Source organism: Hypanus sabinus, chromosome 20 (assembly GCF_030144855.1).
Source record: "Hypanus sabinus isolate sHypSab1 chromosome 20, sHypSab1.hap1, whole genome shotgun sequence".
Classification (NCBI taxonomy): domain Eukaryota; kingdom Metazoa; phylum Chordata; class Chondrichthyes; order Myliobatiformes; family Dasyatidae; genus Hypanus; species Hypanus sabinus.
Genome location: NC_082725.1, coordinates 9,629,388 through 9,644,079, shown reverse-complemented (window position 1 = coordinate 9,644,079; position 14,692 = coordinate 9,629,388). Strand labels below are relative to the sequence as shown.

The 14,692-nt window shown below is 42.0% G+C and overlaps 1 protein-coding gene across 1 annotated transcript in view; it reads left to right on the top strand.

The window, feature by feature from the left end:
- Positions 1-1,299: 1,299 nt before the first annotated feature.
- creb5b (cAMP responsive element binding protein 5b) overlaps positions 1,300-14,692 on the top strand; it is a 331,645-nt gene continuing 318,252 nt past the window's right edge. The window contains exons 1-2 of the mRNA XM_059945056.1: positions 1,300-1,512; positions 12,229-12,420. Of these exons, the coding sequence (XP_059801039.1) occupies positions 12,412-12,420 (9 nt within the window). The 5' untranslated portion in view covers positions 1,300-1,512; positions 12,229-12,411. The remainder of the gene's footprint in view (positions 1,513-12,228; positions 12,421-14,692) is intronic.

The following is a 14,692-nucleotide window of genomic DNA, read 5'->3' as shown; positions in this document are numbered from 1 at the left end:
GTGACAGTAACTCAAGTAACCACACATTACAACAGTGGTGTGCAGAATAGCATCTCTGAATGCGCAACACATCAAACATTGAAGTGGATAAGCTACAGCAGCAGACGACCACAAATACTCGGGGTGTCTAATAATGTGGTCACAGAGTATATGTCAGCAATAATAAACCTGATTCTGAATCTTATTTTGGAGTAGTTCTACTCCAGTTTGTTAGAAATTCTTGTAAATAATTTCTATAGTCCTTCTGAGACCTTGAAGTCCTTCCTAAAGTGGTGTCCCAGTGGACACAGTACTCCATTACTCCATCCCAATGATCGATAAAAATCCAGCATAATTTTCTTCCTTCTTCTTCCGTTCTGTGTGTTTCGAGAAATTCTTTAGTTACCACCCTACTTACTTTTATTTACGTCAGTGTCATGGAGAATCATACAGCGTGGGTCACATCTCTCCAGTACAACCCCGCTTTTCTGTCACTGAACACATTTTATAATTTGTTCTATTTATTTCCTACTATCTCTCCTGTGATTTCGAACTAAAAATAATCAATCGTCATCTGCTAGTCTTTAAAGTTGTGCCTAACATTCCCCGAGTCCCGTTGCTGACGTAACATTAGTGACCGTAATAACAAAACCTCGCGAAGTGGACAACTGTCCCCCCCCCCCACTCCCCACCACATCTTGATGTTCTCTTTCGTCCCGAACCGTCCACTGTTCATTTCCCACCACTGATTCTGCCTGACCTGAGTTCCCCCCGCACTTTTGTGTGTGTACTCCTCGAAAACATCATTGTTCACTGCTCAGTAGTCTGTGAAGGAACCTCTCTTTACTAGAGGAACACATAACGTATCCTGATGAAGGGTCTCGGAGCGAAACGTCGACCTTTTTCCCCCCTCCATAGATGCTGCCTAACCTGCTGGGTTCCCCCGACATCTTGTGTCTGTTATTCTAGATTTCCAGCATCTGCAGAACCTCTTGAGTTTCGTCCCTACTAGAGTCCCCGCTTCATAATTGGCGTTGCATCTAAACATAGACTCGAAAGACAAAAACACTGCGCCGGGGCGGAAACTTTCGAGCGCAGTTCCTCCTCCCGGCATCTCCGCGCTTCCGAGCGGACCCGCCTCCTTGTCCCTCGCCGCTCCCCCTCTTTTACGTGCGGGTGCCGGCAATTTCCACGCAGCGTCCCCATCCATGTATCCCTCCCTCCCTCTGTCTGTCTCTCGCTCCCTCCCTGCCTGCCTGCCCGCTCCTCCTCCCCCGCTGAACGTGCCCACGTCCCCTCACTGAGCGCGCTTCTCCTCTCTGCCCTGCGCCGCTCGCTTTTGGGACTGCAATGATTTAGAAGTTCAGGAATCCCACGTGACGTCACCGAAGGGTGATGTAATGCTTCTCTAAATAGAATGTATTGTAATCTTCTCTCAGTCCAACGTGGTTCCTCACAGACCCGCTTCTTCAATTAGACTTTCGCTAAGTTATTGGAAAATTAGTGAAAGGCGCAAGGACGACAACCTCTCAGGTATTCCGAGCTCTTTGTGCACTTTTCAACTGAATTGTTTCTGTGAAACATTGTTCATTTCCATCTGTGCAATTTTTTTCTCTTTTTTTTGTTGATGCTAAATGGTAAACAGTAACTGTATCGGTGCGGGCACGGGGGGTGTGTGTTGCAGTTTATAAACTGTTGATTGTTACTAAGTTTAAAAACTGAGGCGCTGTCACGTAAGAACGGGTCCTTTTTATGGGGAAAAGTGTGTTTAAATGAAAGTTATTCAGAGAAATGTTGTATGGAAAGTCATTAGTATTCTTGCGCTGTTTTTGTGTCGCCTGTGGTACAGTCTCCTCCACTGGACAGGGACGGCGAAGGGGACTTTCAAAACGTATGGAAAAAGAACTGATTAAAGTTTAAAAAAAAATAAGCATCTAGTTTCATTTTCTTGCCGCTTTTCAGCTCTTAGGTGTTTACGGTTAGTTCTTTTGCTGTCAAGCGTGCACTCCGCGTAATGGACCTGTTATACGTTATAGCAACTCTTGGTCGAAAGCTTCTAAATGAGCTTTGAATACAAGTGTACAATTGGCGTAGATTCGTGGAGTTTTACACGTGTTCGGGTTAACAAAAGTCTATACTACACGCCTCAAGGTGCTAAATTTAGTTTTTTTTTTGCTGCTAGAATAGAACATTTTAGAAATTCTAATTGACTATGTCCTTGGTTGTTGTAGTCCATTGATCACTCTATATTTAGTTGTTTTTTTTAATTAAGATTGGTACCAGGGAAGATATTTTGTTATTATACATGAGAACAGGGTTATAGTTGGCCATTACGTCATTCTGCAGCCTATTAAGCATGTTTGATTAACAGCCTGCGATATTGAGGGTTCAGGGGGCCAGATCTGCTGACGAAGCGCCTCTCCAGTTAAAACCCATCCGTTTGTAAAAAAAAATAAATATGAAATGTTTTAAAACCTCGTCAAATACAGTTTTCCAGCCATTTTCACTTTAACTTTCTATATAATAATCCTTTTCGGACAATTGTTAACGACCACTGCACTTGTAAAACGATGCATTCAAAAGTTGAACAGTGTTCTCTATTATTGACGAACTGGTTCATTCAAAAACATTCACCTTGAGTTTGCAGCACCCCTGAATGATTTTTAAGGAACTTTAAGAGACATGGAATTGGGAGTCTGAATTGACGCTATGCGGGAGGGAATTGATTCATCAATCCCTTTTTCATCAGTGGCTTTTTCAGTGGCTTTACACTTTCACACAAGTGTATTTATTCTTTTGGTGCAGTGTGTAAAATAAACCTCGCATGAGGTGGTTTCTCAGCGGCGAAATTTTTGCATTCTTTCCCAACTGTACACAATCAAACGTACAGCGGACCCAGTGTACCGGGTCTGCGAATCAACCTATTTCTAAATGCCGAACTTGTGAGACGCTCATTGTAGTTGCACTTATTAAACACAAGAGATTCCGCAGATGCTGGAAATCCGGAGCAACACACACACACACAATACTGGAGGAACTCAGCAGGTCCGGCAGAACGTATGGAACTGAATAAGCAGTTGTCGTTTCGGACCGAGACTCTTCATTACGACCGACAGATCCACTTGTAGCGTTGATCGTTGGCCGCTGCTTCTGAATGCCAGATTAACAGAGGAATTCCGCCTAGTGTGCATGCATCAACGAGTTCAGTTTAAACACCGGGCCAAACTCGTCCCCCCCCCCCTCCCCACCCCCCGCTGTTCGCGCAACAGCTAAAGGAAACCCGCTCTCCGCTTTTTTTTAAAAAAAAATAATGTCCCAGCGAAGTTTGATTTGCCTAAGCCCCCTTCATACAGGCCCGCAATACTTTGTTCTCTATTCTTGCCCTTGCGAAGTTGAAAGTGTGTAAATAATGCCCCCAAAGTAGCCGAAAGCCCGTGTGAGCAGTACCACGGCCGGGGACAGTGAACTTACCGTTGCCCGCCGAGGACTAGCGTTTAGTGCGGCTACTCAGCTGAGAGAATGGCACACGGACCGGCGAGAGTCCAGTTCCGCATCGTTCCTAGTGAAGACTGAGAAAAGGACAACTTGTAGTAACTGAGAACATTTTAGTAAACCATTTCTGAAACCGAGACCGCGCTCTGTTCACGACAAAGAGCTTTTGACTTTAAAAGTAACCAGCCGAGGCTTAGTAAATGTAACCATTTCATGAAACTGTGGCATGCTTTAGATTTCTAGACTGACGGATAATAAGCTACATTATTATCCATCTGCCTATAACTCTGCCATCTTCAAACGATGGGCCGAATAGCCTAGTCCCGCTACTAAATTTTAAGGTGTGAATTAAAGCGTTCGACATCCGTATTTCGTGGACTGCTAGTGGTCGGTACGGTCGGGACCGGGGAAAGCGTAGGGTTGACGCAAGCCGCTAGCTATCATAACCAAGTTTTGTGCAGACTCCGGGAGGAACACACTGTGCATTGTCTGAGTTCATCGATCAAAGCATAATGTGGATCTCCCGCCGGGCAGAACACGAGTGTACTAATCGGTTTGGGAAACACAGCGGCAGTAAGATCCCAACTCTCCTCTGACAAGTCACGTTTCAGTACACTATACAGTTATTTGCAAAATAACCAGAAGTTGTGTAATAAATAGCCCACACGCTGTGATAGTTTCGCCAAAACAGACATAATCAATTTAGGACTGAAAGAGCGATTATTTTGTTCAAGTTTATCAAAAGTGCAATGTCATTGTCACCCCTTACCGAGACCAACAACACAGTACATGCCCTTTAGCCCACGATGTTGTGTCCACATCTATTCTAAAATCAACCTAAACTTTACTTCCTACATAGTCTTACATATTTCCATCATCCATGTGTCTATCTAAGAGTTTCTTAAATGGTCCTAATTTATCTGTCTCTACCACCACCCCTAGCGGGGCATTTCGTGCACCCATCACTCTCTGTGTAACCCCCCCCCCATACTTTCCTGTAATCACCTTAAAATTATGCCCCCTCGTATTAGCCATCTCCACCCTGGGAAAAAGTCTCTGGCTGTCTACTCGAACCATGTCTCTATCATCTTGGAAAATATAGCCTTTCTATAAAGTTCAAAGTACAAAGCAAATTTAGTCTCAAAGTACATGGTATATATGGCACCATATACAACCCGGGGATTCATTTTCTTGCAGGCATTCACAGTAAATAGAAAGAAATACAATAGACCTCACTTAACAAGACAGGCAAACAATTGTTGTGCAAAAGATAACAAGCTCTGCAAATACAAAAAAGATAATAATAATAATACAGTAAATAAACAATTAATATAGAAAACATGAGGTGAAGAGTCCTTTCAGTTAGTCCATAGGATATGAGAACAATTCAGTGTTGGAGTGAAAGAAGTTGTCCCCTTTGGTTTGAGAGCTTGATGGTTGAGGGTAATACAGTTTTTGAACCTGGTGGGTGGGTGCTGGGGCTCCTGTACCTCCTTCAGCATGAAGTGAACATGGCCTGGATGATGGTTGCCCTTGGTGAAGGATGCTGCTTTCCTATGACAGCGCTCCATGTGCTCAATGGTGGAGAGGGCTTTACCTGTGATGGACTGGGTCATATCCACTACTTTTTGCAGGATTTAGTTCAATGGCATTAGTGTTTCCATACCAGACTGTAATGCGACCAGTCAACGTACTCTCCATCGCACATCTATAAAAGTTTTTCAAACTCTTAGATGACGTGCCAAATTATCACAAACTTCAAAGAAAGCAGTGGCGTTGCCTCGCTTTGTTTGTAATGGCACTTACGTGCTGGAGCCAGGACAAATCCCCCGAGATGAGAACACCAAGGAATTTAAGGTTCTTGATCTTCACTACCTCTGATCCCCTGATGAGAACTGGCTCATGCACACATGGCTTCCTCCTCCTGTAGCCAACAATCAGCTCCTTGGTCTTCCTGACATTGAGTGAGAAGTTTTGTTCTGGTGCCACTTAGCCAGATTTTCAAACTCTCTCCTATACGCTGATTCATCACAGTGGTGTCATCAGCAAACTTAAAAATGGCATTTGAGCTGTGCTAAGCTTCACAGTCATAAATATAAAGCAAGCAGAGCAGGGGACTAAGCACACAGGCTTATGGTGGTGGAGACTGTGGGTCAGATGTTGTTGCCAATCCGAAATGACTGGGATTTGCAATTGTACTAGGAGGTATTGAGGCCTAGGTTTTGGTGCTTATTGATTCATTTTGAAGAGATGATAGTACTGAATGCCAAATTGTATTCAATGATGTATGTATCTTCATTGTTTAGATGTTCCAGAATTGAGTGAAGAGCCAATGAAATGGCATCCACAGTTGACCTGTTGTGACAGTAGGCTAATTGGAGCACATCCAAGTTGGTTCTCAGGCAGGCATTAATATGTTTCAAACCAACCTTTCAAAGCATTTTGTGGATGTAAGTGCTACTGGGCAATAGTCATTGAGGCAGGTGACCATGTTCTTCTTAGGCCCCTGTATAGAGGGAGAGTCTAGGGACCAAAGGGCATATTCTCAGAATAAAAGGATGTCCCTTTAGGACAGATATGAAGAGGAATTACATTAGACAGAGAGTGGTGAATGTATGGAATTTATTGCCACAGACATCTGTGGAGGCCATGTCATTGGTACGTTTAAGGTGGAGGCTGATAGGTTCTTCAATAGTAAAAGCGTCAAAGGCTATGGGGAGGAGGCAAGAGAATGGGGGTTGAGAGGGGTAATAAATTAGCCATGATGGAATAGTGGAGCCAAATTGCCTAATTCTACTCCTATGTCTTGGGAACCCATGAACTCTGCCTCACTTTTTTTTCTCTCTTTTTGCACTAATTATATACAATATTTATATATACATATAATCTATATATTTAATTGAATAATATTTTTATTGCCATTTATAGTTTTCTTTATTATGTATTGCACTATACCGCTGCTGCAAAACAGCAAATTACTTGCCACATCAGTGATAATAAACCTGATTATGATCTTGATTTTATGGATACATACTCTTAAATACAATAAATTAAAGGACCATTTTAAAGTAAAATCTTCAAAGTTGGCCTTTTCTCATTAATGTTAGACCCAAGGCTGGGTTTCTTTTCAAAGTGACATGGAGCGGCGGTCGCTGATTAGTTAGGCTGTCTCTTTAAACTGAGATGTTTTATATGAAAGATTCACAACACACATGAATTTTCCCCTAAATTTATCTGCACTTAGTAATTTCAACACCCTTTTGTCAATAGATCCTAAAACATGATTTAGCTGCTAACAGCATGACTTAGTTACAAAATTGTTAAAAATTTGAAAACAACAAGCTATTATTATGACAATGAAGTGGATAGCAATAACTATATTAATGACACAGACATCTCTCTCTTGCCCTCCACTTCCTCTGCTTACTCCCACCTCTCACCCTCCTGCCTCCCACCTCTCACTCTCACACCTCTCTCCCTTTCATCTTCCTGCTGACCCATCTCTCTCCCTCTTGACTTCACAACTATCTCTCTTTCGTCTTCCTGCCTTTCTCTCCCTCTCACACTCCTCTCCCTCCCTTCTTCCTCCCTCTCTTGCTCTTCTCTTCTTCTTGCACTTCTGTCGCCTCTCCTTCTAAACCTTCCCTTCACTCTCCCTCTCACCCTCCTGCCTCACTCCCCCTTTCTCCCTCCAGCCATTACTCCCTCTCCCACTCTCCTGCCTTTCTCCTCCTCTCATCCTGCTGAATGTCTGTCTCTCTGTCTATCCCTCTATCCTGTCTTATTCCCCTTCTTATTAATATTACTGGTACACTTTGAGGAAGCATTTTTATACTCTGTATTTTACAACACTTTGCAGAAAAAGTGTTTTTCTCTTCACAATCCATTACTTAAATAATATCTGTTCAAACAATATTTCTTATCTTTCTCATCAGCTTCATCTTATCACCTATATTGCTGGTTCCAGAGTGTAATTTCTCACTTGTTCGCAGTCTTGACCTGTTTGCAGTTAAATGCAAAGGTCTAGTTTGGACCCTACTGAGCCGACAGCATACCTGGAGTATTCCCGTGGGGACATGTGGGCATGGGCAGGAAAAGAGGACAGCAAGAGAGTGAGAGAGAGTGCTGATGGCAGGGACTGAAGCTACAGAGCAGAAGTTTCCAGACATAAGAGTGAGATGGGATGGAGAATGAGTTAAGAACCTTAAAGCTGCCCTAAGTGATGGGTACCTAATAAGAGATCAAAGTGACTGGCAATGAAATTGGAGAAATGTAATGGAACTTGCACTTTGTAACAAATTTACCATGGCTATGCCTTTAAGCAGGTTGAGACTGTGTGTGAACAAGCAAAATGAAAGTCAAAATATATTTATTTTCAAAGTACACTTACAGCACTGTGCAAATGTCTTAGGGACATATGTATATATACACGATATATAGCTAGGGTGCCTAAGATTGTTGCACAAAACTGTATTTGTCAGCGTGGAGCAGAGAGCGAGCTTGTAAATCTGGTGGGAGCAAAGGATGTTGGGAATGGCATGGGTGGAGTGCTGCGGAAGGGGTGTGGGACAGGTAGCAGAGAAGGAATGCCAGGGGCAGAGGGTGGCATGGGTGCAGACACACCCAGCCTTGAGACACCAGGCAAGGTCATTTGATTCCAAACAATTGATTTATTGATCATTACAGAATGTCTCTCTGGTGTGTCCTACTCCCTCCTCTCTCCCTTCCTCTTTTTCCAACCATGATTCCCCTCTCGCTGCCCCCTTCCCACTCTCCAAGACCCATATCAGAATCAGGGTTATCACCACTCACATGCAGAATGTCATGAAATTTGTTTTTATTTGCGACAACAGTATAGTGCAATATATACAGTCACTACAGTACTGTGCAAAAGGCTTAGGCAACCTCACTATATACATACGCATATGTATATACCTATGACCTTTACACAGTACTGTATGCCACGGTATACTATTTTGAGTTTCATCTTCTCGCAGGCATTCACAGGAGAAAAAAGAAATACAATAAAATTTATGAAAAATATACATAAATGAAGACTAGCTTTCTGACATTATATTTTAAAATGGATAAGATGTACCAACTCAATTATATAACATCCTTACAATATTCTGATACAGAGTGGTTCTGTTATTGTTAAACATTTTGTGTACTTATGAACACAAATTAAATTAATTCCTTATCCTAAGAAGAACAGCTTTAACATTTCTTTTTAATTTCCATTCCTTGGATGTTAGGTTTGCCTCTTTCTCACATCCTTTTCACTAAAATCTACTGTAGCTTGAAGCGTGAGGTGTGTGGCTGACATATAACTTTAAAGGACTCAAGAGAATCTGCTGATGCTGGAAATTCAGAGCAACACACACAAAATGCTGGAGGAACTCAGCAGGTCAGGCAGAATCGACGAAGTGCCATAAACAGTCAATGTTTCCGGCCAAGACCCTTCATCAGGTCACGAGGACGGAACTCGGCCCCAAATGTTGACTCGTTATTCCTCTTCGTAGATGCTGCCTGACCTACTGAGTTCCTCCAGCAGTTTGTGTATGTTATTTTAATAGTCTGTGCTTTCCACTGATAAAATTATACTTTTTTTTGTTTTATGCCTGTGCGTGGGTGAGTGGGAGGGAGGAACAGATCTTGTTTACTTTTGTTGTTTTGTTGTTGTTGTTGTTGCTTGTATTGTTCTGCTGAACACAGTGGGCATGCTATGTTGGTGCCAGAATGGGTGGTGACCCTTGTGGGCTACCCCCAGCACATCCATAAGTTGTGTTGGCTGGGTTGAGAGGAATAATAAATCATCTATGATGGAATGGCAGAGCAGACAATGGGCTGAATGGCCTAATTCTGCTCCTACTCACGTGGTCTTAATGCAAGTGACACATTTCACTGTATGTTCCGGTGTATATGTGATAAATAAGTGAATCTAAATCTGTTATTTGATGTATTGAAATAAACATTTATATTGGCAATGTAATTATCCTCATTATGTGTTCCTGATCCTTACAAGCTGCAACTTTTCAAAGTGAGTAACAATATTTAAAAAGAATATGATGATGCATCACCGCTCCGGAAGTTGCCTCGTGCCATCAATGTTAACCCTTAAGACCATAAGACATTGGAGCAGAACTAGGCCATTTGGTCCATTGAGATTGGTCTGCAGTTCCATCAAGGCTGATTTATTGTCCTTCTCAAACCCATTCTCCTGCCTTCTCCCCATAACCTTTGACACCCTTGCTGTGGTAGTGTTACAGCTTGGGGCATCGAAGTTCGGAGTTAAATTCTGGCGCTGTCTGTAAGGAACCTGTATGTTCTCCCTGTGACTATGTGGGTTTCCTCTGGGTGCTCTGGTTTCCTCCCACAGTCCAAAGACACACAGGTAGTATGTTAATCGATCATTGTAAACTGTCCTGTGATGAGGCTGGTGTTAAATAGGTGGGTTGATGGACTTTGGCTTATTGAGCCAGAAGGACCTGTTCCTGCTGTATTTGTAGATAAATAATCAAGAACCTATCAAGGTCCACTTTAAATATACTCTAATCCTCAATTCATAGGGTCATTGCACTTATAGTACAGAAGAAGCCCTTCAGCCCATTTGAGGCCCTCCATTGGTTGGAGTCAACCATGGATGATGTGTCCTCACTGTCTACATTATACACTGTCCAGGGCAGTACAATATGGATAGCAAGCTGTGTTCCATGCAGCTGATGAATCCAAAGGAACAGCAGATACTGGGCAGATAACTGATACAGTTTGACACCAGCAAAACTGCAGGAGTTGCCAGTCAGCTTTGAACTCAATGAAGGACTGCTTTAAGGAGTCCATCTCTGGATTTTTCCTTGAAGTTTTTCCCAAAGTCTTTTACATATCCACAAGGTGGTGGAGGTTTGAGATCAGAGTTTTCCTTCTCCTAGATGAGCTACCAACTAAGGCTGATGAGCCCCATCAGTCCAAAGCAGCAGTAACCCGCCTTTGCCCCTTCTCCTGTCAGTAGAAATGGTTCCTCCAGGCTTAGTAGATAAGCCACACTTGAAGGCCAGGAGCTCGACTTGGTTGTCAGAGGCTATTTGAGACACATACCATTGGGAGCAACTTAATAAGGGGTGAGATCTTATCCCCATTACCTCCCTCTACCCCAGGCTATGACAACCTTAAAGAACCTTCGCCCACTGAAGTTGTGCTAATGCTTGATCTCCAAGATTAGCTGTAATTTTGTGTCAATTCCTTACTGCTTTTCAAATAATTATTCAAATTCATACCAGTGAAATTGCCAACAGTGATCTCTGTCAAAGTTTTCACACTGTGAAACTATATTTAACATATAAATAATCAAGACTGTCAAATCTAATTTTGTTTAGCTCCTCAGAGTCAATTTGTATAGAATTCAGCCTGGATCCTAGAAATGAAAGGAAAGGTGACAATATTAATTGTTAATATTTCTCCTCTTCATCCTAATTACTATTTAAAGCAGAAATTTCCTCTTTAGCCAAGAAAGCACAGCAGTGTTTTCACTTCCTGAGGAGACCAAAGTGAGTGAGGCTTCCTCTCCCCTCCACAATCCTAACCAATTTCGATAGGAACATCATTGAGAGTGTTCTGGCCAGCCGCATCACCATCTGGTTCAGGAGTTGCAAGGCATCCGACCACAAGACCCTACAAAGGATTGTGAGGACTGCTGAGAAGATCATCTGAGATATTTATCAGGAGCACTGCACACACAGGGCCCTTAGCGTTGTCAAGGATTCCCCCCGCCATCCGGCCCACAATCCCTTTGATGCCCTATCATGAGGCAGGAGCCACCGTAGTGTTAGGACGACTGTAAGGATGGGTAACAGCTTCTTCCCCCTAGGCCATGAGACCACTGAGCTCCCTGCCACCACCCAGGTCTCATCACATATGAAGAATCAGTGGTGTTATACTTTTCACTGTTTAACTTAAGTTCCTTAGATGTTGTACTTTACTACAAATGTCAATCTTCCAGAATATATTTTAATTTTTATTATTTTATTTGTGGTAATATTACCTTATGTGTATGTGTGTGCGTTATGCTCCTTGGGATTGTTGCTTCATTTGGCAGTATACATCCATACAGTTGAATAAACTGAATGAACTTGAAATAAAAGATGCTCATGTAGTAATATGCATGCTAAATATTATTTTTCTCAAATCTATTACTTTAAATAAACTACTTCTTGCAACAAGATTTGATTTTTTGCCTCTCACACAACATTGATTCAGATATCATTTTCACAATTATAAATCCTCTGCGAATTTTCTTTATATATTTTATTTATTGAGGTATACACACAGAATTGGCCCTTCCTGCCCTTCAAGCTACAATGCCCGGCAATCCCCTGGTTTCATCCTAGCCTAATCACGGGACAACTTACAATGAACAATTAACCTATCAACCAGTAGGTCTTTTGATTGTTGGAGGGAACTGGAGCACCCGGAGGAAACCCACACTGTCATGGGGACTGCATGGGTTTCGTCTGGGTACACTGATTTCCTCCAACAGTCCGATGATATACTGTTTGGTAGGCTAATTGAACCTTGTAAATTGTTTCATGGTTAGGCTAGGGTTTGATTTTAAGAATCTTTCCATCCAAATTAAATACATCTAAGATTCATTTTAAAGAATTAATAACTTAGTATAACATTAAGTAAAGGAGTCAGTCTCATAATGCAGATGAAAATTCTGAACAAAACAGGAAATAATAATTGCTTCTCTTCTTTCTATAGATTGACATTTATGGTGCCAATAATTCAAGTGCATGACTGGATATTAAAGGGAAGGAAATAAATTATATGGAGACCCATAACACTGGTGAACAGCATACATGAACAGCCCTGGATAAAGAGAAGATCTTATTGGAGAATTTTGTTTGTCTGCTTTCTGCTCCATTGGAATAAAAGCGTACTTGCATGGATTTGGTGAGTTTTTCTTTAAAGTAGGATATCAGTTTGCTTTGTATAATTTTATTTCAAGGTCTGCTTGCTGAAGTTTCCTAATTGCGTCTGAGTTCCTACAGGTACACTGGCCACCTCTGACTTTCTAGTTCGTGTAAGGCAGTTTTCTGAACTAAACCCTGCTTTCCTTCAATTCAGCATTATTGTTTATGTTGGTATAACATTTCAGGCGGCATTCATAGAGAGGAGCAAGCAGACAACGTTCTGGGTTAAGATCCTTCATCAGGATCTCTTGTCCTGAAAGGTGGCCTGTTTGTTACACTCTACAGGTGCTGTCTGAACTCTTGAGTTGCTCCAGCATTTTGTGGGTGGATTTCCAGCAACTGCAGAATCTCTTCTGTTCTATATAATATTGTTTCTCTCAGAAGGGACCTGAATAAGTATCTAACAGGAGCAGATTTGCAGGGCTTTTCAGAGGGGTAGAGCAGTGAGACAAACTGGACTGCAGTTATAGGAAAAACATGACAGGTGAAATGGCCTTCTTCCATGCCAAAAACATCATGTGATTCAGTTAGGTGTTCCTCCTTCCCTATGTCAAAAATTAAATATCCACTTTCTTTCACTGTTAGCCAAAGTAAATCTCTGAGATGAGGCTGAAGAAATTCTGTGACAGTAAGGGAAAGTTAAGGAAAGAATTATGGAAAGAAGTAGAGGCCTCCTCTACTGTCAAGATGAAGCCACACTCAGGTTGGAGGAAAAACACCTTATATACCGGCTGGGTAGCCTCCAACCTGATGGCATGAACATTGACTTCTCTAACTTCCATTAATGCCCCTCCTCCCCTTCTTACCCCATCCCTGACATATTTAGTTGTTTGGTTTTTTTCTCTTTCTCTCTGCCCATCATTCTGCCTGTTCTCCATCTCTCTCTGGTGCTCCCCTCCCCCTTTCTTTCTCCCGAGGCCTCCCACCCCATGATCCTTTCCCTTCTCCAGCTCTGTATCACTTTCGCCAATCACCTTTCCAGCTCTTAGCTTCATCCCACCCCCTCTGGTCTTCTATCATTTCGCATTTCCCCCTCCCCCCACTACTTTCAAATCTCTTACTATCTTTCTTTTCGGTTAGTCCTGACGAAGGGTCTCAGCCTGAAACGTCGACAGTGCTTCTCCTTATAGGTGCTGCCTGGCCTGCTGTGTTCCACCAGCATTTTGTGTGTGTTGAAAGAATTCAAAGTTAGTTTTCTCCATACTTAATTAATGACCAAGTATTACAAGGTGTAAACCAAAGACCAGCCATGTACTATACTTTATCACGTACATACAGTATATCAAATAACTCTATACCTTAGAATCAAAATCAGGTTCATTATACTGACATACACCTCGTGACCGCTTTATTAGCTGCCTCCTGTACCTAATAAAGTGATGACCAAGTGTATGTTTGTGATCTGCTGCTGTGGCCCATCCACTTTAAGGTGTGATGTGTTGTATGTTCAGAGATGCTCTTCTGCACACCACTGTTATAATGCATGGTAATTTGAGTTATTGTTGCTTTCCTGCCAGCTTGAACAATTTTGAACATCCTTTTCTGATCTCTCTCATTACCAAGGCATTTCCACCTACTCATACCATTCTCTGTAAATTCTAGACACTGTTGTGCGTGACAATCCCAGGAGATCAGCAGTTTCTGAGATACTCAAACCATCCCATTTGGCACCAACAATGATTCCATGGTCAAAATCACTTAGATAACATTTCTTCCCCATTCTGATGTTTGGACTGAACAGCGACTGAACCTCATGACCATGTCAGCATGCCTTTATGGATTGCATTGCTGCAACATGATTGGCTGATTAGATATTTGTATTAACAAGCAGATATACAGGGGGTATCTAATAAAATAGCTGCTGAGTATATATTATTCCCCTTTTTACTACACAGTTACATTTTACTGCAGAGCTGTTGTGTCTTATCTTTGTTTAGAAATATAGCTAAAATAAGTTTGGGACTTAATTATTGAAGTTACGCATTACGGAATGTGTATTTTTCCCCTGAGTCTGAAACACTTGCGCTGACCTCAGAACTACATTTTATCCTTTAAATGGGTGTAACTCTAAAAATTCACGTTAAATGCCAGGTTTTGAAGTTGGTAGCACTTTCAATTCAAGTTTAATTGTCATTTAAATTCATGAATACCCTTGAAGACAGCCAAACAGAACACTGTTCCTCCAGGACCAAGATGAAAAACGCAGTCATACACAGCACAAGGCACATACAGCAAATATTAGAGAGAAGTAA